The sequence below is a fragment of the Lytechinus variegatus genome, chromosome 6 (genome assembly GCF_018143015.1).
Source record: "Lytechinus variegatus isolate NC3 chromosome 6, Lvar_3.0, whole genome shotgun sequence".
In the NCBI taxonomy this organism is placed as follows: Eukaryota; Metazoa; Echinodermata; class Echinoidea; order Temnopleuroida; family Toxopneustidae; genus Lytechinus; species Lytechinus variegatus.
In genome coordinates, this window is record NC_054745.1 from 31,702,784 (window position 1) to 31,728,714 (window position 25,931).

Sequence of the window (25,931 nt, forward strand, 5' to 3'; positions counted from 1 at the left end):
TGCTGTGCTTTTGATATTTAATTCAGAATCGTGCGCACCGCTAACAAGTCCGTCGCACATGAAACACCCGCCATATTCCTACCAGTTGCGCTTTCGCTTTGGAGATAAAACAACAACTCCTGCTCCTAAATTCATCTTTGAGATAGGTGAGTAATACTATATAAAGTAACATCATGCTGTTGAAATGTTCATTTTACGACACGTCAGTTAAGTCTAACTACTAACTTAAAGGTAAAGGGTGTACTAAATAATTTTCTTTTAATTAATCAACAACAAACAAAAAAATGCAGGCGAGAATGGCCGGCATTCGTTTTGTCGTCCCGTGTCAAGCATTTAAGCAACAAGCAATGCATCATGAATATTGAAAAAAAAGGATGAAAGTCCCATTGTATTTGATATTGGTGTACAATATCTTCCTGAATAGCTGGAAAGCGATGAATCAAGAGGTGCTGGCGAATAAGTAATGATTGAAAATGTTGAAATAGCTTCTGTAAATCAGACGTTAGGTACATGTAGTTGCATTTTAGAAAAGACCAATATGGGGAGAATTTGAATTCAAGGAGCATTTTGGGGTAAAAGTTGGGAACTGATCTATTTCACCTAATTTGAATGTGCTGAATCTGATAAGACCGATTCCCAAGCCAAGTTTTCATGTTTTGACCACTTCATTTGCAAAAACAAAATGGCTGCCAAATTGACCATTTATAATCTTATTTCTGCAATATTATTTTATAATATTCGCTTTCAACAATATGGATATTGCAAATCCTGCATACATAACATTTACCATTCGGGAATTTTTTTTCTGTTGCGGCTAATTAATCATGCAAATTTATGCATATTTTGAATATTATGCAATAATTTGTTAATTACACCTAAAATGTTTATCATTTTGGGTACTAATAACATTTGTATCATTATGATAATTGTTTGGTCCTTAAATGTAGTATTTAAGTCAATATTTGTACGTATTTTATTGTTCTTTGATATCTTATTTATGTTCTTATATTTTCTCCCATTTGCTTTGTATATGTTTGATATGAGATCTTTAAAAACTAATATCAATGGCAAACAAATACTAAGCTTCAATGATTTAATCATTTGATATACCTCTTTTGCCACAACTGCTAATTGTACTTAGAAACAAACACACATATATGTATGTACATTATATAGAAAGTAATATACTTGCAAGGTATATTACACATGCCCAATATAAAACACATTCATTGCTGATCCTATAATCATGACAATTACCAAATTCAATGAACCCGTAAGAAAAGAATAGTTTAGAAGTTGGAAGAGCTGTTATCATGCTGAAATTATTTTTTTAAATAGATATATTAACATGTTTTATATATCCTTAATAATTAGATCTAATAATCAATTAAACGTATGATTTATGCAGTGTACATGTAGCATCAATCGGATATAAGTATCAGTACATTGTTAACATCCATGTAGCAAAATTATATCCTTTGATTCAGCTCCATCAGAACTGCAATCATGGCAGTTTACCAAAGTACAATTTGTAATAAATGCAAAGGGTCTGTTTTACTGGATCACTTACTAATTTTGGGGTCATTATCGATTTATTAATTTATTTGGTAACGATACATTTTCCCCAAGTCAACCATCAAAGTGATAACGGAAAACCACAGCTTCTATCCAATCCTTGCCTTGAAAGATTCTTTTACGAACGATAAGGAATACAGAAGAGGAAATGATAAAAACATAGGCTAAACACAGATTAGCCCCATGGTAAAAACATGTGCAAGAAGGTTTCTATTCACTGCACAATGTAGAACAAACTTCCACACTGCGTCCTATGGTTGAAAAGTGCTAGGGGTGCCTGATGAGGGCAAACCAGCTTGGAGACAGTTGCAGAAGTCCAATCTTGAGGTTATCCGGTCATGGACAGGATGGATGATATTTTCCCCCATCACCTCATGTAAGACAATGTCTGATCTCAGCAATTCTTTGGAGCTGGTAATATGCAGATTGGAAGACATGTGATGTGTATTTCTTCATGCTTATTGTTCTATCAAAGACTACGCAAAGATATCCAACCTTGCATACTGGAGACATATAGCTTCCTCACCGATAAAAATTACGCATATGGAGATGACAGAACAAGATACTTCGCTTTTTATCGGTAAGCTCCAGGAAGTTGACCTTCATCCAATCCTTAATGGCAGCACCAAGAACACCAGCTGCACGAACCCCTCTATCTCCAACTTTTGGATCAAAAGTTAGGTATACAGCTGGATGCTATCAGCATAGAAATGTATACCAAGACCATGTTGCCACATTATAGAGCCAAGAGGAGTGATGGGATACAGTTTGAAGAACAAGGGACCAAGGACAGACCTCCAAGGAACTCCATATATAGCAAAAGGTAGTCACAGGAAACTGCATGCCAGTGATGAAGACAGCTTGTCCTCTGTTGGCAAGGTAAGAGGAAAGCTATTGGAGTGCAGAATCATCAATTCAAAAACAGACTGTCAGTCTCCCAAGAAGAATGCCATGTTCAGTTGTATCATAACCGGTTAACAAGTCAAACGTATTAACTAAGGCAACTGCTTTCCTCACAGAAAGAGATATACTGGCTCTACAATCGAAGAAATTCTTGACCTAGACTTTGATAGTGATATCTCAGACTCGCATGCAGCCTATCAGAACTGGGTAAGCTATTGGATGCTGTTGGGTTTAATGCCGATCTAAAGAAGTGGATTAATAATCACCTACATGAACACCAAACATGTCAGGAACCCACCATCCTCTGAAAGGTATCTTCGTTATCAATTAGAAATAGTCTTATCTTATGAAGATATGAAGATATATGAATATTAGAACTTCGATAAATGGCCAAGGGGACATCAGAAAATTCACTGCAGTATTGAAAAGGTGCACTCCAAGCATTTTAACACCTGAAACAAGATCTGGTCAGACAGCAGATTCTCTCTCAAGACAAAAGTTTAGGTTTTCTCTATGGATCTGTGACATGAGAATCGGGCATATCTCAAGAACACAAACACGATGACTTCCATATACGAACTGCCTCCACAGAATACTTGTACTAAATTGGTTTGATTTCAATGATTAGAGATGTTAGAGACTGTTAAAATATGAGGCTGCCCTATAAATCAAGCCATCCAATAGAACACCACATCGATGATAACTGATATTGACCATTCAACACTCCAAAGAAAAAGGTGTATATCAAGCTGGGGGAAGCTGGATGCCGCTAAGTTGGATGAAGCGGCAATCCTTGATAGGACAGTTGCAGTACAGCATTGGAAAAGATATACTATGGAGATGCACATGTAATCCGTAAATGAAGTCCAATGATCAAAATGTGTGATTAAAAGGACATGCAGTGATTTATTCGTTGCCACGGTGGAACTTTAGAACATCACTGTCTGGCTTTTAAAACCTGGAAAACGGTCAAATTGATAGGTAAAATAAGAAATTAGATGGTTTATGTGTGGGTTCAGTTCTGAGATTTTTTTTTCTCCAAATTGAGACAATTTGACCAGCATGATGGAAAATATACGCAACATCTCACTTTCAGCAGAATGTTTTCACTTCATTTTGCTAACGAAAAACATAATATATAAACATGTATGTGTGATCAGATTCTGTTGGTCGGAGAGCATAAGTACTCCAAAGGATATTAAATGCAACTGATTAACTACTAGGAGTTGAGAATTACAGTACTCTCATGATTCAAATTTAATAATTCATCATCTAAAATTGTAAATATGATTTAATTGATGGATATCATAATTCAAGAAACCATTTTATAATCAAATTTTAAGCAACTAATAGTGAAATTTGCTTAAATACAGATAGGTTCATGAAATTCGTTGGATCACCACCAGTGCGCTTTTAAATGGGAACGCCCTCCCTGCAGGACTTTACCTTTGTATGCTGAGATGTGGGTCTGGGATTTAGTGCATCTGTTTATGCCCATGGATATATACGAATAAAAAAATGTAAAAAAGTTATACATAATTAAATCATTGAGGCTAATTATTTTCTGCCATTGAAAATCAATGCTTTGACAGATCCCACAACAAAACATGTACAAAACAAAAGGTACAAAATAGAAAGAAATACATAAGAAATTTAAAAAAAATTATTATTCACTGTGATATTATATTCTAAGGGCCGTACAATTATTTATGATGATGCAGATACTATTTGTACCAAAATATAAACATTTGAGCTGAAATTATCAAATTATAGCATAATGATAAAAATATGCATAAAATTTGCATAATTATTCAGCCGAAAACAAAAATAACAAATTTTCCCGAAAGGTACACTTATGAATGCAGGATTTCGCAGTATTCATGTCTGTGAACGCGAATATAATTAGAGAACATTGTCGAAATAATATTCTGAATTGTCAATTTGGCAACCATTTTGTTTATGCAAATTAGGTGGTCTAAACATGAGAAATTAGCTTGGGGGCCGATCTTATCAGATTCAGCATTTTTGAATTGTGTTAAAAAGTCCGGTCCCCTACTTTTACCCCAAAATTCTTCTTAAAGTTTATATATATATATGCCTCTTTTTCCAGAGTGGCTCTAGTCTATGCATAAATTTGCATAATTAATTAGCTGCAAACTGAAATTGCCAATTTTCTCGAATGGTACATGTTATGTATGCAAGAGTTTGCAGTATCCATGTCTGTGAAAGCAAATATAATAACAGAACATTGCAAAAATAATATTCTGAATTGTCAATTTGGCAGCCATTTTGTTTATGCAAATTAGGTGGTCAAAACATAAGAAATCAGCTTGGGAACCGATCTTATCAGATTCAGCATATTTGAATTGTGTTAAAAAGTCCGTTCCCAACTTTTACCCCAAAATGCTTCTTCAAGTTTATATAGGCATCTTTTTCCAGAATCTTTCTAGTCTATTTGTATTTGTTTGTATTTATTTTTTTTCGTTCTCGTGAACGAAAAAAATAAGAGTCCTTACTCGTGTATATATAATGTACATATATACAAAAATTTATAAATATATATATATATATATATATATATATATATATATATATATATATATATATATATATATATATGAATATATAAAAATATATAAATATATGATACATACATATGATTTATATACAGTGTAGCGTCTTTTCCATTTTGATTAAATGCTCAAGGCGCTTAAGAGAGCAAAACATAGAAGTAAAGAGAACTAAGAGAAATACAACTAAGGGTAAATTACAAATGTCTTCAAACCTACATGTATAGCCTAGTACCTGCTGGTGAACAAATGCAATTTTAGGTTGAGTTCTTCAGCTTTTTTGGTAGTGAATTCCACAGGGCTGGTCATGCATGAGCAACGGTTTGGTTGCCCCAGGATTAGAGACTAGATAGGAATGATCGCAGTGTGCGTGCAGGTTGATAGTGGTGTATAAGAGACTTGTTGTATGTATGTATGTATATATATATATATATATATATATATGCATGTGTGGGTGTATAAAAACACATCGATCATAATGATTCAAAATACATTTGAAGAAAGAATAAATCTAAATAACTAGCTAGAAAATACCTAGGGAACCAATTATTAGATGTCGTATCGAACTTGCTTGATATTTTTCTTTTGAGATAAAGCCTTAGAATCCCAAATTAATTGTATTATATAAAAAAATGTACAGTAAGATTTTATTCATATTATATGGATAGGTAAGTTTGTAACTTTTTGAACAAACTTCAGAAAACTGTGAGCATTGTAAGAACGACTGGAAAATTTGATACGTGCCATCCTAAAATGCTTTAAGTGTATATTAATAGTACCGTCATTTGTTTTTTTAAGTGATAAGTCGATATGTGTATATATATGTGTGTGTGTGTGTACACTGTACGTCTTGTGATTCGTTTCTGCGGTAGTCGTAGTTTTAAGAATTTAGAAGTTTTATTTAAATGTATTAAGGAGAATGGGTGTTTCTGAAAAGTAATGAGTTAAGTGACCTTATCTTAATTCCGTCTTGAATGACGCACACCATCAAGCATTTGTAATCTCACACTCAACGGGATGAGCGTGACCGCGTTTTCATCAATGGGATTACGCTTGAAACGCGCGAGATGGAGAGCTAAATCTTGCCAAATTGACTTGATAGTATTTATCATGTCAACATATTTGCCTTGCAGGTCACATTAGTCGTTTAAGATAGCTTGACCATTTAAAATCAGCATGGAACATGAACACCGTAAAATAAATATCATACCATTCATCATTTGGCAAACATATTTTAAAAATGGCCAGGACCCAAAAGAAGCAAAACTGCTTATAAACTGGGCCCTACATAAAAATACATGTACAACATTATATAGTCTGTACACATACACACACACCAACCCACACATCCATACCCATCGTAATACAGTGTCTGAGTAGTTATGTTATACATTCCATCTAATCAATTTATGAAGCTTGCCAGACAACGTGTAACATGTAATCTCATCAACTTGATGAGATAAGCTGTACGACCAAGGTGACAAGTCGATTATGATCCTTATATTAATCGTCTCGAAAAGATAATAATTCGTCACCCCGTCAATCAGAATTATGGCACTTTACTTGCAATTTAGCATGACTGAAATTGATACTTATTCTTTGTCAGACAACCTCATGAAACGTAAAGTTCTTTATAATCCATATGCGACTTTAATCAAGACTAGTGACTCGTTCCTGTAAGCCAAATAGAAGTCTTCATTTCTTTTATTTGCATGAGCTGAAGTTGAAATAAAGTCTGTGTATTAAATAGCTGCAATTAAAGTACATTTCAATGCGAACATTATAAATTGTAGATAGGTTGTTTCATGAATGTTGGGTAGATCGCCCCCCCTCACACAATGCTCGCATAGCAGTGTATCCGGAATTAAATTACATATAAATATGACGATCATTAAAAAGTCAACGACATTTAGGCTAAAGCAAAATGACATTGTATTGAATATCTTAAATCAAATTTTATTTAAGTACAAACATTCAAAATTGCACATAAGAATGTTAAGCACATTGTTAAAGGAGTAGATTTTTTAATCATGCGTGCATGACGATAATTAAATCAAATTCATGAATATGTACATTCGACAAACAAGGAAGGGTAAACCGACTTCACGCATGGCGTGACCAGACGTGAAGTCATGCTTAGGCCTTAGTTAATGGTGACGTCACATATAACTTGAAATACACTTTTTATAAAACATGCTTCAGGAATCCTACGGGCATTACCATGGAAACTGAGGTTAACGGCACAATTTTACACACTTTTCATTGTGTGTATGATTATCTCTAAAACACAAATGATGGGAGATTACTTTTCATTTTAGAAATAAAGAAGAAAATCAGGTTGCAGATAAAAAAAACCGAATGAATGAATCTGTTATCACTATCATCATTATTATTATTATAATTATTATTTTTTATAATTATTATTGTTATTATTGTCATAATCCTTAGTATCATTATCATTGTTATCACCATTATTATCATTATTATATTAAAGTATTGTAAAGGTCTAACCTTAATTATATATTACCTGTAGAGAGTGAGTGGTCAAAATGCAGGCATATCCTCAAGGCCAACAACCGGTGATCAACCAATCAGCTGTGACGCTACAGCCAGCACCACAGACAGTAATTCAGGTTAGTTTCAAAAAAATTTATCTATCTTTTAGTTTAACAACCAAACTTTTCCTCAAGCCGAAACCCGTCGGTTAACCATGCAGGTTGGTGTTTCATAAAGCTGTTCGTAGAGTTACGAACGACTTTACGCACGACTGGGACATGTTCTTAGGTCATAACTCAATTACATAGGGATATCACATTGCACAGGAAAGGATCACCAGTCGTCGTATCTTACGAACAGCTTTATGAAACACCCACCCGGCCTGTCTTCAAGGCCAACCCATTGTTTACCAACCAAATTACTGGGGCTGTCCAACTAGCACACCAGACATCATTACATTGCAAAACCTCCGGTGTTGATTTAGCACCAGCCCGGATTATGTCCACACCAGAAAAGTATTGAAACAACACCAGTTTGGAATCAAACCGATGCCGTTTTAATACTAACTGATGTTTTATAAACACATAATTCTCGTGCTAGACCAAAACGAAACTAGCGTTGTTTAACACTTCTTGTGTTCATATGTAGATTCCGGGAAGAGTTTTAGCAGTGTAGGGTTAGTTTCCAAAATATTAACCTAGATAATCCACCAGCCTTTAACTCATGGCCAATCCGTACAACCAGGCTCTCCATCAAGATCAATTAACCCATACTTAACCAACCAGGCTTTTCCTCGACCCCAGCCTGTACGTATCCGCCAGGCTTATGCTCGAAGCAAACGTGTACTTAAAGGACAAGTCCACCCCAACAAAAACTTGATTTGAATAAAAAGAGAAAAAATCAACAAGCATAACACTGAAAATTTCATCAAAATCGGATGTAAAATAAGAAAGTTATGACATTTCAAAATTTCGCTTCATTTCACAAAAAACAGTTATATGAACGAGCCAGCTACATCCAAATGAGAGAGTCGATGATGTCATTCACTCACTATTTCTTTTGTTTTTTATTTTTTGAAATATGAAATATTTTAATTTTCTCGTCATTGGCATGTTAAATGAAGTTTCATTCCTCCCTGAACACGTGGAATTACATTATTTTGTGCTTCAGGCAAGGAGGTCCAAATCGTCAAATTCGTAAAAATTGACATATTGTATAATTCAAACAATAAAAAACAAATAAAATAGTGAGTGACATCATCAACTCTCTTTGGATGTAACTGGCTCGTTCATATAACTTTTTTGTTAAAAATAAGAGAAACTTTGAAATATCATATTATTTTACATCCGATTTTGATGAAATCTTCAGCATTGTGCTTGTCTGATTTTTCTCTTTTGATTCAAATCAACATTTTTCTGATGTGGACTTGACCTTTAGCCAACCGTGCTTTTATCATTATTATTTATTTGGCATTCAAACAAAAACCATAGAATGATGACATTACAAAATATGACAGAATTTTAAAAAGGACTCCCCGCTGCAGTCCTGGAGTTGCCTGGAAAAAATATATAAAATTCCTGTTACCTGCAAGTCATTCCTTCCGACTCTAGGTAAGGCAGCGAGGGATGTCTTTTACAAACATATACAAATTATATACAAACATATAATTCAATAGAAGAAAATAAATAGCAAGTTCTAGGGCCCGTTGCAGAAAGAGTTGCAATCAGTTGCAACTCTACAAATCTTGCGCAACTTGATTTTCAACCAATCAACAGTGCGCATTTGGGACTTGCGATTGATTTTTTGACTTGCGTTTAAACGCAACTCTTTCTGCAACGGGCCCCTAAGTTCATAGTTAATGATCTGCAAAATAAATGTAAGTATCCATCCATACACAGCAAAAACTGTGGTATTAATCGGTCATAGAGGACCACACCAGTTATTTTACACCGTTGTTTGATTGGTGGGGTTAGTTTTACAACTATAGGTGTTATTACAACACATTTGTTGTAACATTTACACTCTTTGGTGTTATGTTCAATCTCTAGGGTGTAATTTTTTACACCTCAGGGTGTGGTCCTCTATTAACACCAATTGGTGTCATATTTAACACCGCAGATTTTACAGTGTATGTCATTGATGTATATATGTCAACAATATAGCAGATGAAAATAAATAGTAGATTATTGAACCGGTATTATATGAAAGTTGAGTTTGAGGGGGGGGGGGGAATCCAATATGAGTCAAACGTCAAGCTATAAGTATGTGATATACAAACAAAAAATGAGGAAATATTTATATTCAATCTAATTCAAATTATATATCATACAGAATGAATAAAAATTATTTTTCCTCAAGTTTTCCCTCAAGCCAACCTGTGCTTAACCAACCAGGTTTTCCCTCAAGCCCAAACCCGTGGTAACTAGGCCTACCATCATGGCCAAACAATAGGTAACCAACCAACTCGGCGGACAAACCATTCCAGACAGTCATTCAGCTTGATTTTCAAATAGTTTTCTTCGTTAAGTCAGGATTCACTTTAAAAATGCGGCACAATCGTCTTGCTTGTTTGCAGGAGTTTCTGCATTTATGTTAACTATGATCAAAATAAATAAACATACTTTGAGTGAAATATACCGCCGCCCTTATAAAGTGCCACTAGTGACCTTAAAAACATGACATATTAATGAGTTTAAAAATAATGAAAACATCGCAACACGTAAAATTTACTTATACCAATACTGCTGTGTTTTTTTATGTCAAAATAAATAGGTGAAAGCACAACAAAATTATGGCTATTTTCATTTCAGCACGCCAACAAAGAAAGCTCTTGTTTTATACATGTATATAACATGCGAATAAATGAAACGTAGAACGATTATACAAAAATACAGAAAATAGACTCCGGTAGAACATAGTTTACCAACTCTATTCAAGCTAGTAGAATTTTTCGGCATTTTTACAGTTCAAATTTTCATTTTGCTTCTCAAAAGGGGGGCACGTGCCCCTGCCCCCCCCCCCCCCCCCGGGATCAGCGCCTGCATAGAGCAAAGGGCAATGGGCTGGGCGACAGCATCCACAGTAATTTTGACAAGTAGTAAAAGAAAAGAAAAACGAAAAGGGGGAGAAAGAAAATTAAGATGTAAGAGGAAAGGATTAAAACAAATGTTTAGTCTAATAATTTCACTTGTATAATCCTCCTATGTAAACAAAATATAGATAGATAGATTTATTCATTAATTTCCGTTCAACAAGTTTTTCAAAATACAATCAAAGTAACAATACATATAAAATTTGTTGCAGTATTTTTATCAATGAAAAGAAACAAGAAATGAACGGAGGGACTTGCCAAGAAAAAGCAAAAGCTTGTAGAGAAGGCAGGCCCCTAAACTTAGTTTCAATACTAATTATAAACAAACTATATATACAACTATATACAAAATAGAAATATGGCGTCATCTAAGATCTTCACGCCTATACATCGATCGATGATATTGCATTGTAAATCGCATAATAGCTTTGATCGGTCTGGAGTCCTATTCAGCGATGTGACTGCGCCACAATTGAAATGCGATGATTACTGAGATCCCTGAATGTAAATAGAGTCTGTGGTGTGTGTGTGGTATCCGTGGCAACCCATTTCCATGGAGATCCGAAATAAACAAAATGGAGGAGGGGATGAGGCTAAGCGGGGAAAATGGTTAGAGATGATGAAACACGGATATCAATACCTAAAGGTTCTTTCATTAATGCCACATAAAGGTCACCATTCTCGTATTACGTTGTCAACAAAACTGCAAAGGGAATTTACAAAAAGCAAGCTATTAAAGGCACAGGGAAACATTGAGTTGACTTTAAAACATAACCTGCAAGACCCCTCTTTCTCCCTTGTGTCTGTGATATGTAATAAAAATAAAGTCCAGAAAAAAAATCGCACTCGAAAAGTTTCATTCAGAAAAGTGAAAAATAAAGTGGCGAATAGCCTGTAACACAACGCTGAGCAATGATCGTAGAACCTTTTTTTCTACGATTGATTGCATTCGCTACAATATACAATTAATCGTGAAAATCAAGCGTATGATCAATCACTAACCCTTGTGCAACGGAGCCCAGAAGTAACATCTTAATTTCTTCCCATTTCATGTATTATAGTTTTCTCCCCTGGAGATGAAATAGATCACGAAAGTTTGCATAAATAATAATGATGATAATATGTCAAGTTATGTAGCGTACTTTGCGTGATGAGTGGTATATGATAAGCCGTATCATATCATATCCGAGGAAGTAACAGAGGCACCCATCATGCCCATGTAGGCGCCTAAGCGTTCAATGAATAAATCCGGCCGAGTACCCATTCACCTGACCTGGGTCGAGTGCAGCACGATGTGGATTTATTTCTTGCTAAAGGAAAATGCACCATGACTGTGATTCGAACCCACGGCAGTCCGTTTCAAAGTTGGGAGACTAAGCAATAGCCTCAACGCTCCTCGGTCACTAATGTATTGAAAAAATCAAACTTCAGTATTTTTGCAAATAAATTCTTTATGATATTGCCCTATGTATTTAACATATCAACATATACACTGTAGTTCAAACTAAAGATAGCGCAAAATTAAATGAAAACGTGAATTTCAAAAACGAAAGAGGAACTATGCAAAATGTTAATAATAATAATAATAGTAATAACGGCATATTTACCCAGGGTAGCCAATCAGTTCCAAAAACTATTCTCCCAGCGGGCCCTGCTATTTTTCATTATTTTTAGTATGATTCAGTACACAACTCACAATCATCACATTGTTTGTACAGCATTATAGCATTTTCCCGGGCACATTCAATATACGTTATCACAATGAAAGCAGATTTAACCATAATCATGGGGTTACTTTTTTTCTATAAACTAAGACGAAATATATTCTCGTCCAATAGCAATTTAGGATAGGTTCTATTATTTCGTTTTTCAATTTTCATTTTCAATGTATTCTTTCAATTAAAATCATAATTTCGAAAATTACCGATCCTTCCAACACATCACGTGTTCGTTTTTTGGTATATTGGAAATAAATTTAAATGAATCCGATTATAATTTCGATAGGAAAGCAAATTTTAATTGATTCCGATTTCATCTAAAGAGATTGCTTATAACATACACGGTATAGCCCAAGAAGTCTCCCTGGGGGGCTTCGGGTTATCTTTACCACCCCCCCCCCAAAAAAAAAAAAGAAACCGCAAAGGAAAGGGAGGAGACAAAAAAAAGAGAAAGAGTTTTAAAAAATTATCTGTATATTATTTCCAAAATCTATTTTTAAGAAAATGACATTTGTAGGGTCATAAATGTTTATTTGCTTGCTCACATCTTTTTTGCACTTTGGCTATACATTCGCTATATCTGACCCCCCTATTGTTTTATCTTTTTTCTCTTCGGGGGGGGGCGTTCACTTATCACACTGATGATTTTACTACATTCGAAGTGCAACAATAGCTTTGAAATTTCAACATTGTACTTGTACTTTAATTAAGTCCTAATTCTTTTTTCAAAGTTCTAAAAATGGCTTCGGACTCATAACACAACTTATGAACCATGTAGCATGGTGGTGGTGATATATATTTTTTGTGTGGTGGTGGTTATTTTTTACCTGATTGCTAAGAAGGCATAGAAGTTTGTAAGTAGGCAACCAGAGGACCGACAGCTTAGGTCCTCTCTGAGGGACCCGGTAATTAAGATTAATGACTTACCAAATAGCACAAAGTGGGAATCAGACCCATGCAGTAATCCGAAACCCCCGCTCTACTAACTGAGCTATTGTGCCTCCAGGGCCCCGTCTTACAAAGAGTTACGATTGATCCGATCAATCGTAACTCTATGGAAATCCATCAGTGTCATAAAATTTGCACAATGTACTTTGGATGCAAAGAAGGGTGCAGTAAATTTTCAAGAAAACAATGAATGCATGAATGTACATCATAGCTAGAAAATATTTTGAACAAACATGCATAATAGCTTTTGACGTTGCTGGTCGTCCATAGTTGCGATTGATCGGATCAATCGTAACTTTTTGTAAGACGGACCCCTGGTATCACAATGGATGCTCACTAGAATACTAAGTTATAATATTCATGAGTCTTGCGGCATCCACACAAAAACATTTTTTCAAGAAGAATTCACTTTCACTTCTTCAATGAACATGAAATACCCATTTGATTTATTACGCGATTTCTTTTTTATATCTTGAATTGTTTTAATGAAAAGTTATATGAATCGAGACTATTAAGGATGCAGATGCATGCACTCTAAAAACATTGAGTAAGATTTTACCCAATATTGGGTAAAACTTTTTTCAGAGTGTGGGCTTATGGCAAGAGCCCCACTGTACGGCAAACGTGATATGTGCACAGTTAGTTCCAATTCTCTCAAAAAAGTAGTAAAAGGGGAAGATAACCTTGAACAAATGTCTGTTTTAAAAATAGTAAGAAAAAGAAAGAAATATCGGTAAAGGTTTGACGAAAATCAATCAAACATTCACAAAGTTATTATAGTTTTAAGATTCTAATTTGTGACGTCAAATATGAGCAGCTGTCCCATACAGTGTATGTTATATAATGAATTAATTTTGATTTGATAATTGTTCATGGCTTGATAATTCTATTGTGAAATTATATGTCTCTTGAAATAAAGTTGAAGCAATCAATTGCTTGAGAAAATTAAACTTCATTTTTTTGCACGATGACGTCACTATTCTTCTGCTACTTTGGCAATGAAATTGTTTGCCAGGGTGGACTTTCCCTTTAAGATTTAATTTGCAAAAGCAGCGCGGTACACGATAGTCATTTAATAATGGGACAATACGTGGAGCAATTTCATTTCATTTCATTCGTTTATTTCCATTTTCAACAATTACAGTTTTTTCTGTACATGTTGACATATATAAATAACAAAACATATTTCAATTATTCCTGTACAGAAAATCATATTCAAGATTATTACAAATCAGGTTGAGAATGGAGGAGGCTGCTAAAAAGCGGAGCTTGTAGAGTGCAGCCTCCTAAACCAATTAAGAGTAAACCAATGAAAAAAGAATGTGCATGTGTCGAACTTTCATTTCCATTGATATAAAAAAGTCGTTACCAGTGGATTATGTGCTTTGGCGTAATTTCTAAATTCTCGATGAGATACAGAGCCTGAGATCGATTTTTAAAGAGGGTATGACTATGGCAAAACATAAATTGATTAATTAAAAAAGAAGGTTTTCACTGCAAAATTAAGGGGACATTGGTCAGAAAATGCAAAAGGGGGGATTGGCTCCAAAATAAAGAGGCCTGCACACAAAGAAATAAAGGTTCAAAATTGAACCCCGAAATGTTGATGCAAAATCAGCACCCTTATGGGTTCAAAAATTAAACCTCTAATTTGGGGTTCAAAAATTGAACCCTGCGGTTGGGGTTCATTTTTGCACGATGCGGGTTCGAAACTGCACCCCTAGGGGTTCAATTTAAAATTTAGGGTGCAGTTTTGATCCCGCAGAGTGCAAAAATGAACCCCAACCGCAGGGTTCAATTTTTGAATCCATAGGGTGCTGATTTTGCATCAACCTTTCGGGGTTCAATTTTGAACCTTTATTTCTTAGTGTGTAGTGTAAAACCAAGTGTTGAAGTTGGTTATTCAATCAGTGTTTGGAATTTAGAGATCCTCGCCGGAGCTCATATCATGAAACTCATTTAAGTACGTTCATGAATTCACAGAGGCGCACAAACCCACACCCACACAAACATAATACATGGTATTTTTTCCAATAACTACACACACATGCACAAACACTGTTACGAAGTATACTTCGAAATATGTCCATTTATTTCAAATTTAGGGTTAAAGAGCACAATGTCTTGATCAAGGGCATAGGTCCCTTGGCCGGGGATCGAACCCCACTCTGTGTCACACTGTAGGCAGGCACCTTAGAACACTCGGCCAACGTGACGGCACCCTCCATGTAAAAGCACACACACACACACACCTCCGCAAATGTAACACACACCAGCCTATTTCACACACACGAACATGCAGAAAGAAAATCACCTATACATCACAACTACCTTGATAAGTTTTATGACATGACTATAGCTTCTGATTGTCAATCGCGTATAACCATTTCCTGTACATGAGCATAAGTTTTATTTAATTACTCAATTCGTCCTCGATTTTGTATCATTTTTAATAATTCCTCCTTCTCCCTCCGAAAAAGTACGGAATAGTATCTGCTTTTCTAAAACCACCAAATGAAGTAAATAAATCCATATCAATATTTCAATTCGCCTACCGTGAATGATAGAATCAACAATAACAAATGAATAATTATGAATCATGAATTTATTGTTACGTCAAACTAGGTGACTCAAGTGACTGGCAATCCCATGATGCCTCGCGGGCCATCACGTGACTGGTCTACGGATATGTGCGGATGCTGTGACGATATGACCATTTGTAAGTCGTTGGCGAAAGTCAATGTCACCTCCCCCCCAAAAAAAAAAAAAAAAAAATCTCTCTTCCTACGATTTTTGTCTCGCTTGCATAGCAGAGCGAGACTATAGGCGCCGCTTTTTCGACGGCGACGGCGGCGTTGTCAACACCAAATCTTAACTGAAGGTTATGTTTTTGAAACGTCATCATAACTTAGAAAGTATATAGACCTAGTTCATGAAACTTGAACATAAGGGTCATGGCGTATTTATATAATATTGACTGGCCTTAAGGGAGATACCAAATATATTTCCCAAACTAGTCTCATATTGCCCCGAGTCGAAGACGAGGGCAATATGGGTCTAGTGAGGGAAATATTTTTGGTATCTCCCGAAAGTAACGCCAGTCAATATTATTATTATTACCTGTTCAACTTTTTCTGGTACATTAAATCAACATATTGATAGATTATATAACTAAATTGTTGGACTTTACCTTGGTCAAGCCTGTAGTGTCAATTCTGCACTTTACCATTATGACGTACTTACAAGTGCTCGGATCCAGCGTTGTCTTTATTATGACGTATATTGTTGGTGCGCGGATCGTTTATGAAGCGTATCTCTTTATACGCATCTACAAATGCGCTCCAAAATGCCTCATTCAGGTCAGGTAATAATCAGTATTATTACCTGACCTGAATGAGGCATTTTGGAGACATGATATAAACGCGTATTCTGTCTGTCTAACTGATAAACTCAACATAAACTACGTCACAATGGCTGGGTCCGCGATCAGCTGAATGACGAGTGACCATAATATTCGTACACCCCTCCTCCCAGAAAAGAGTAATTTTCCTACTGCACCTACGTACATTAATAAGCGGTCCATAATATCCGTATTCCGAGCTCATCAATCCCCTGCGCATTTGTGGGTGCGTATAAAGAGATACGCTTCATAAGGATCCGCGCACCAACAATATACGTCATAATAAAGACAACGCTGGATCCGAGCGCTTGTAAATACGTCATAATGGTAAAGTGCAGAATTGACACTATAGGCTTGACCAAGGTAAGTCCAACAATTTAGTTATAAATCTATCAATATATTAATTTAATGTACCAGAAAGAGGTAACAGGTAATAATAATAATATTGACTGGCGATACTTTCGGGAGATACCAAAAATATTTCCCTCACTTGACCCATATTGCCCTCGTCTTCGACTCGGGGCAATATGAGACTAGTTTGGGAAACATATTTGGTATCTCCCTCAAGGTCAGTCAATATTGTATAAATATCCTGGCCGAATTCCAGGTCACATGATCAAGTTCAAAGGTCATTTATAGTCAATGAACTTAGACCATTCTGGGGGAATCAATATCAAATTCTTAACCAAGGTTGAGTTTTTGAAATGTTGTCATACCTTCAAAAGTATATGAACCTAGGCCCGTATTCCATAAACGAGATAAGATTTTTGCTTAAGTCTTAGCAATTTGTCTTAGCATTTTGCTTGTCTAAGAAATCTTCCCTAACGATATTCTATAAACTTTAAGACATTTGTCTCAAGTCAGCCGATATGGCTAAGCCAAAGTCTCAAATGATATGACCTTCAGTGACCTTCTTAATAATAAATTGCTGCAGAGGTGACTGCAACAAACTTGCAAAAATGTCACAGAAGTTGTTTTTTTCTTAAAAATTTGGATTTTATTGAAACTAATTACAACTATTGTAGTAAGAGAGGAGCATTCATCACCCATATATGGTAATAATTTTTAATTCAAATTATCTATATTTTTGTTAATTACCAAAACATTTCAATCCCAAACCGAGTGACTTGCACAGTTTTTTTGTGTATCAGTCCCATTTATTACTTTTCATGTATTGTTTGTCAAAATATAAATTGAAATATTCCTCTCGACATCTCTACTCTTAACTTCAGTTTAAGTAGACCTAGGCCCCCTTAGGGAAAACCTTTGTCGACTAGTCTTGGGTCTAACATTAGGCCTAGATCTAGCCTAGGCCCAAAATCTATAGTATCCGTCTGTTTGGAGGAGAATTGAACATTATTTTGACTTTTTATTTTCATGAGACATGAAGGCTGCAAAATGTAACTTTGTTAGACTCTAGTCTAGTGCCATAGACATAGTGGAGCAACCGACACTGAAGCTACATAAAGTACATAAAAACCTAGGCCTATCAGTATTGGTCTAGGCCTGGAACAACATTCAGGACTTAGCCTGGCTTAGCCTTACTTAGGACAGGGATAGATTTACATGCAGGACTAGAATAGATCTGACTAGGTTACTAGGTAAAGTTAGAACAAAAGCTTCATTTCAGTCTCCGATTTTTTTTTTGCTAAACTAACGTTACGACTACGTCTACGAATACGACACTCAACAGTCTAATTGTAACATTACTTTGGCCTAGACCTTAATCTCACCAATGTGATATGACAGTATATGTCAGAAACTTTTAAATAACTCCCAGAAACGACGGTTATTCATGTTTACAGTGCTAGAGTACCCATCGCTATACATTGCTTGCCAAAACTTAGATCTAGTCCTGACCTAGGCCTATATATCTATATGTAGGCCTAGATTTGGAGGAGTTTCTATTTTATACATTTTGGGGAGTTTGTTTAGATCTAAGGTTTCTAGAAAACAGGCCTGAAATAAAACCTAGACCAACAGCTCAGACTAGACTGGGGCCTAGATTTATATAAATTTACTAGATCTAGGTGGCCTAGCCTAGTATTACTAGGCCTAGTATAGCTATGCTTTCTTCTATTCATTCTAGATTCTATTTCTAGCCTAGTCGGTAGCCCTAACGCTAGGACTGGCTGATCTAGTCTACTGTTTGATCTAGAATCTCTAACGTAGATCTAGGCCTAGATCTAGACTAAATGACTAAGACTAAAAGTTACACCCTATCTAGATCTACAAGTACAACTAACTATATCAATCTAGGTGTAGGCCTATATAGTAATAGGTCGAGATCTAGAGTGGAGACTTGTAGACTCTATCAAAATATAGATTCTAGTTCTAAAAAAAAGTAAATGTAGGCTAGTCTAGATCTATTCATCTAACATTAGGCCTGAAAAGGGAAGTGAGCTAGGGATCTAGCATTGGATTATTTCTAGGACTAAAGAATCTTGATTTAGGCTTAGGCCTACATCTAAAGCTAGGGGCTGTAGTTTGAGATCTAGAGGCCTAGCCCCCCCCCCCTAAAATTAAAAGCTAGAACTAAGCCCACAGCTACATGTAGTTCTCCATGTAGCCAAACAAAATTTAGCATTGACCATTGTCTTAATCTTATTTCGGCGTAGATGTTTGCAGTTACATGTACCAATACAAACACATGTTTTGATGAATGAGAAAATGTGTCTTGCAGATTATTTTAGCGCAAAACCTGCATTCCATGAGCATACAGGCCAATGTCATAAAATAAGAAGTAGTTTAATCCACATCATGCTGTTTAAGCATTTATTGATTTGATATGCTGTTACCATGGAAACACATTTTTCAATATAGTCTATGTTTTACAGATCTAGTCTCAAAATCAATGTGTGAGCCCACAAAGTCAACTGTGAGCCAAGAATTGGTTGAAAACTAAAAAGCGGTTCAAACCACAAGTTTTTCACCTAATTTCATTATATTATATGTTGTTACCATGGCAACACGACTTTTGATACAGTCAAAAATATGTCTTAGACATCTTCAAGACTAATGTGTATGCCAAATTTTAGGAGAATAGACCAGTTAAAAACTGATGAAGTAATTCAATCACAAGATTTTCATTTATTTTTGGTATTTTTTTTTTACCATGGCAACACAATTTTTTATATAGGCATAAAATATGTTTTGTACATCTTCACATCAAGACTAATGTTTGTGCCACATTTAATGAAAATTGGTTAAAAACTGAGGAAGTAGTTGGAACAGAAAGATTTATACATAATTTTTGCCAATATATACCGTTACCATGGCAACACAATTTCCGACACATGCATAAATGTGTCTTGCACATCTTTTCCTCAAATCCAATGTGTGAGCCAACTTTCATGAGAATTGGTAGAAAATTAATGAAGTATTTTAAACGGCAAAATTTTGGCCATAATATATTGTTACCATGGCAACACAATTTCTGAAAAAGAAAAACATCTTCCACCTCCTTACCTTAAGACCAATGTGTGTTCAAAATTTTATGAAAATCGGTTTAAAAAATGAGGCAGGAGCTCGAAATGCAATATAGGTATAAATTCTAAAATTTTGTTGTCTGAATTACCTTGAAACTAATACAATTAAGACAACTCACAGCTGTCTTAAAGTTAGGGCTAAATTCTTAGCCATGTTGTATTTATGAAATACAGAATCTGCAGTTTTTAAGAAAAGTTACTTAGCCATTCATCCTATATCAGTCTTAGTTGCGCAAAACCTCTTAGCCAAATTCTAAGACAAAATTCTTAGCCAATTCTTTATGGAATACGCATTTTGGCTAAGAATTTTATCTTAGACAGAAAATAAGACAAAATGCTTAGATTTTTTTACTTAAGCATGCTTATCTCGTTTATGGAATACGGGCCCTAGTTCCTAAAACTTAGACATATTAAGGATAGAGGTGTATTACTAAACCTGAGTTTTGCATCACGTGATTAAGGACAAAAGTCACTTAGGGTTAACAAACTTTGGCCATGTTGGGGTCATTTGAGGAATTGTCATCATAACTTTAAAAATTATGGATCTAGTTCATGAAACTTGGACATAAGAGCAACCATGTATCCCTGAATATAATGTGCGAGTTTCAGGTCACATGACCAAGGTCAAAGGTCACTAAGGGTCAACGCACTTTGGCCATATGGAGGGTATGTGAGGAATTGTCATCATAAATTATAAAAGTCTATGGATTTATGTCATGAAACTTGGACATAAGAGCAGCAGTGTATCCCTGAATACCCTGTTAGTGTTTCAGGAACATGGCCAAGATCAAAGGTGATTTAAAGGTCAATGAACTCTGTCTGTGTTGGGAGTATATGTTGAATTTGGCATCATATCTTAGGAAGTTTATGGTACTTGCTCATGAAACATCGACATAAGGGTAATCATGGTAATCAAGTATGAATGATAGTTTTGCACAATCCTTAGGTCACATGTTCATGGTCAAAGGTAATTTTGCGTCAATGGACATAATATTTTAATATCTTATTAACGTTTCTTCTGTGAATAATTATTCATTAGCTGTTTTTTTTTACAAAGGAAGCAATGCTGCGCTATATCGAATGCGTAATGCAGGCGAGACTGCCAGGGGTCGTTCCACTTGTTATTTTTTAGTCCCCTAATTTTTCGTTTAATAGCAAAGATTTTGAAGTCTTTGAATAAGGTAACATTTCTTTACATTGTGTATTTTTTCTCACCTCTTTCATAAAAGCTGTTAAGAGCGACTTTAAGAACGACTGGTGAACCTTTCTTACGCGTCAATCCATCACAAATGAATATATCATTTACAACAAGAATAATCAACAGTCGTTCTTAAACTAGCCTTTAACTTATGAACAGCTTTATGAAACACACACCACAAACCTTGTCATTGATTATAAGCGTAATAATGATCACAATAAGCAATTTGACGAGATAAATGATTGTCGCAAATTATTTTAGCTTTGCGATTCGTTTTTGTGAATATAAAGGACGTGTAGTCTGTAATAAGGCCTACCATAATGATGACAATGACGATGAAAATTGTAACAAAGGTCATCTTACTAATGACAATTAGCATAATAAGGACAGGTCAGTATCTCATTAAGAAATAGTAATATCGTCGCACTACGGCTATCTATATACGGTGAGAAAAAAAACACTAGTATATTATTCATCAATAATCATGATGATAAAAATTAACTATTTGGGATCTCTGCTATATTTTGTAGGTCTGTGTACGACATTTGTGCCCTGTCATTCATGCATGCTGGCCGCTGATATGGATGAGTCCTGCTGCGTGCCTATGTGCATCCCGTCCGCTCTCATCGCTATGCGTGCAGTTGTACGTTCACGCCACAACATCACTGTAAGTTATCTTTGAATTCAAGCTCTTTGCTAACTTCCCGAGTGTGAAAAAAACAATATCAATGTTTTTATTAAAATAAATCATCCAAAATCACAAGGTACAAAGATTCTACAGGATTGAAAACACAAAATAAAGGAACCTAAAAATATAACAGATAACATTTAAAGTGGGAAGTGGGAAGCCCCAAGACAAAAATGACCAACCTACGGGGGGGGGATTTAAAATAGGAGCATGATGAAATTCGGGAGTGAGCGAGGACAAGTAGCTGAGTGAAAATATAGTTATACTACAAGCTTATTCTAAAAATCGTTTTTCTGGAATTTACACGCAGAAATTCAAGGAGAATAATTAAAAATACTTATTTATACAATAGAATTGCCCCCGCAATCAATAATAATAATTAACATTTTATATAGCGCTTAATACAACAGTTTCTAAGCGCATTGGAAAGAGAAAAAAGAAGTAGATAACCACAATCGATGTGAATAATTGCTTTTATTTGGTGGTGCCTCCTTAAAAAAATCATTACACCTGTGGCTTTGATGTTTATATCAGTGACTCTGATTGATTTGTATGTTTTGGTTTATTTATTTTTGTTGTTTTCGGTGGTGGTGTATGTTTGTCTTCTTTCATTTGTTTTTGGTTTCTTTTTTTTTTTAATTTCCGGGGAGGATTTAAAGGGAATCATAATCCAATACAATGACTCCATAGTAATACTATCGTGGTGTGTTAATCTTTGATTTGATATTGGATTAAACTTTCAAAAGGCTACAAAAATCGGTAGGTATTGTTTGTGGCATTTGGAAGTCCATAACATAAGATTCCTTGCAATGCTGAATACCATTTCAGACTAGAAATGACATCAAATGGTCCTCCAAGGTTTCAGTATATTTTCATGTTAGTTGAAACTATTATGATTAAAGTAAAAAGGAAATTCAGGACGATTTTATAACTTGTTCTCTTTGTTCTTCCTTTTTTCTCTCTCCTTCTTGAAATAGTATTTAGAGTCCTCTAATGTTTAACTCTTCAAATTTATGAGATAGTACTATATGTACAGTCATCATACAATAACTTCAATAACCTACAAGCTGTATATGAACATTGTGCTAACGATTGTGATGAATTATAACATGTTGTTCATATTCGTTTATCTCCAATGTGTGTAAGCAAATGAGTGTAATTTATATTGTATAATTACACTTGGAATTGATTTTCAAAGTAAAAAAAAAACCTGTTGAAGGGGGAAAATCAGAAATAATTTGATATTGAATTCCTCTAATGATTTTACGCGCAAGAAGAGTGCAATAAAAACGACTATTACCGGGTTATATCTCCCTATACAGGGCAACCTGATGAACGATTGTGCTTGCATGACCTTCTGTGGCCCTTGCACCACCTGCCAGCTGGGACGCGAACTGAAGATGATCAAGAATGGACGCGCTATGCCATAAACGCATGTCGTGACGTCACAGTCGCTGGACGACGCTACTAAGGAGACGCGAGGAAAAGGGGCGGGTGTAGCATGTTGTAGAATTCGAAATTGATTTAATGTAATTCACTTCACGTTCTTTCACTTTGTTAATGGTTGTGCCTTTACTTTCAAAAAGTTTCGTAAGTATTCACGTGTTGGTTCTTTTGACATGGATGTCAACTGACTCCTTTGTAGATATTTCATCATTTTTAAATCGCGGGTTTTAATGCCCCTTTCTATCATAATTGTACTATTCTTATATCTATTGAAAGTTCAGAATACTCTGACTGTTACTCCTAAAAGCCTCTCCTTTTTTTGAGGGGGAGAGGGGTTTCATCTTATCTTAAAGGGTAAAGACATGGCACAGCCGTATGTCCATGAAATTCCGGGGGCAACACTACTGGAAGTTTATTCTATACCGCACCGTAATGTGTTTCAGAGTGTGTCTTTGTGGTGGGTTTTTGTGTATAAAGGAGATAGTTGTGTTATTTCTCTGTGGAGTTGACAACTTGATGTCTGATTCTATTCAGCTTTTTATAAACTCATCCACTGATCGTGGTTAATGCACTGAACATTGCACTATTCGCAGTGCACCATCAGATTTTGTCTATAAAAACATGAAAACGGTGATTATCCTTTGAAAATTTGCAGACCGTACCAATTCTTTAACAATTTGGTTTAAATTTGGCGGTCTTTTATTACTTATCCAACCATGGATTATGCCAATATTCAATATCAAACTTTTCGCCAGAGAAGGAGGTACAAAGTTCAGTCGTCAGTATGGTTTATGCTTTATTGATATGGTTTGGGGAAAATATTAAAAGAAAAGTATGCGCACTTCTTTTTTAAATTGTTTTATTGTTATTATTATTATCATCATTTTTGGGGGATCGGGTTCACTTAAGTTACTATACACACACACTCCCCCCCCCCCCCACACACACCCACCCTCACACACTTACGCGTATGGAATACCAATGTGGGACACCGTGTCTTTTGCCTACCCTTGTTGGACACTGACCTATTTTCAGTCCTGTCCGACAAGGGTCGGTTAAAAAGTCAGGTCACGCAGATTGTCCTTACGTGTGTGTTTGTGTGTGTGAATGTTATTTCAAAGAGCGCCAACTAGCGGCAGTGCATACTTTATGTTTGCAAAAAATAAAACTTGATTAAAGAAATCTTTGCTAACATAGGCGCTGGAAGGGGGGGGGGGGCAGAGTACGACCTCCCCAACTGAAAAGTGCCCCCTTAAAAAGATACAATAAAAATATTTTATAAAAAAAAGTGCGGAGAAAGAAAAAGATGAAGGGTTTTCAAAAGATCATTAAACATTTTTTTGTCGCACTCCGTGAGCAAAAGATTATGTCAAATATCAGAGTAGCAATTTGACAGTTGTAGCCATATACAAGGAAGGAGGAGGGAAGAAGCACTGCCCCCAATGAAGAATGTGGGGGGGGGAATGCATCCCCCCCCCCCCCCGCAATAAGGATGAAGACAGAGGACTGGAAGAGGAGGAGGAGAAAAAGAAAACGAAGAAGTAGAAGAAAAAAAAGAGAAGAAAAAAGAAGCAGAAGAATCATTATCTACCTTTCTACTATTCACACTCTCCTTCATTTTGTACACTATGTATGCAGCTTTTATCATCAAATACAATTGTATTATATTTTCAAGCCTTTTAAACAATTTAAAAAAATCAATGTATGCATTTTTTCCATATTCTGTTTTATGTATTACGTGCAATGATTCATTGTGTATTTTTATGTGAAAATGGGCTGTAATACAATTTTCATCCTTTGCATAAAATTCAATTGATTTGTTTTCAATTGAACTGAAGTACTTTGTGCATTCTCTCCCACCACCTTGATTAAACCCATTATCAATGTCATCATTGTTATCCAAATTGAAACATCATCATCATCATCATCACCAACACCACCACCACCATCATCATCATCATTAACAGTCACTGTAATTTCACAAAATGCGACCAGGGAGTACTGTGATGTACAAATTATATTTCTTTTCTTTAATCCTCTGCAAACTTTCAGCAGTTCACTATAATTAACAATAACAGAATGCGTTCTATTTTGTTATATTAAACTGAACAGCATGCACCGCATGTAGGTCTATCATATGGCTTTGTTTATTTTTTATTATGCATTTATATGCAACCAGATACATCTATACTGCTCATTTGCTGTTCCAGAATAGAACAGCTAGATCACCATAAAGAAGAAGGCTTCTTTGGAAGCAATGGGCTAATCTATGTATTTTTGTCAAGATATATTTTGATTTATCCTTTTTTAAATGATACATCAAGCAAACAGATTGGTGCATGCATCTCCAAGTACCATGGCTTTGAAAATGTATTTGTGAAAAAATAAATAAATAAAAGGAAGATGCATT

At 35.4% G+C, this 25,931-nt stretch overlaps 1 protein-coding gene across 1 annotated transcript; it reads left to right on the forward strand.

The window, feature by feature from the left end:
- On the forward strand, nt 1-25,642 carry LOC121417372 (cornifelin homolog). Its single transcript, XM_041611058.1, has 5 exons — nt 1-146; nt 7,582-7,681; nt 15,927-16,020; nt 21,918-22,054; nt 23,398-25,642. The coding sequence occupies exons 2-5, from the start codon at nt 7,598-7,600 to the stop codon at nt 23,503-23,505; spliced, it is 423 nt and encodes a 140-aa protein (XP_041466992.1). The 5' UTR covers nt 1-146; nt 7,582-7,597; the 3' UTR covers nt 23,506-25,642.
- Nucleotides 25,643-25,931: the final 289 nt, after the last annotated feature.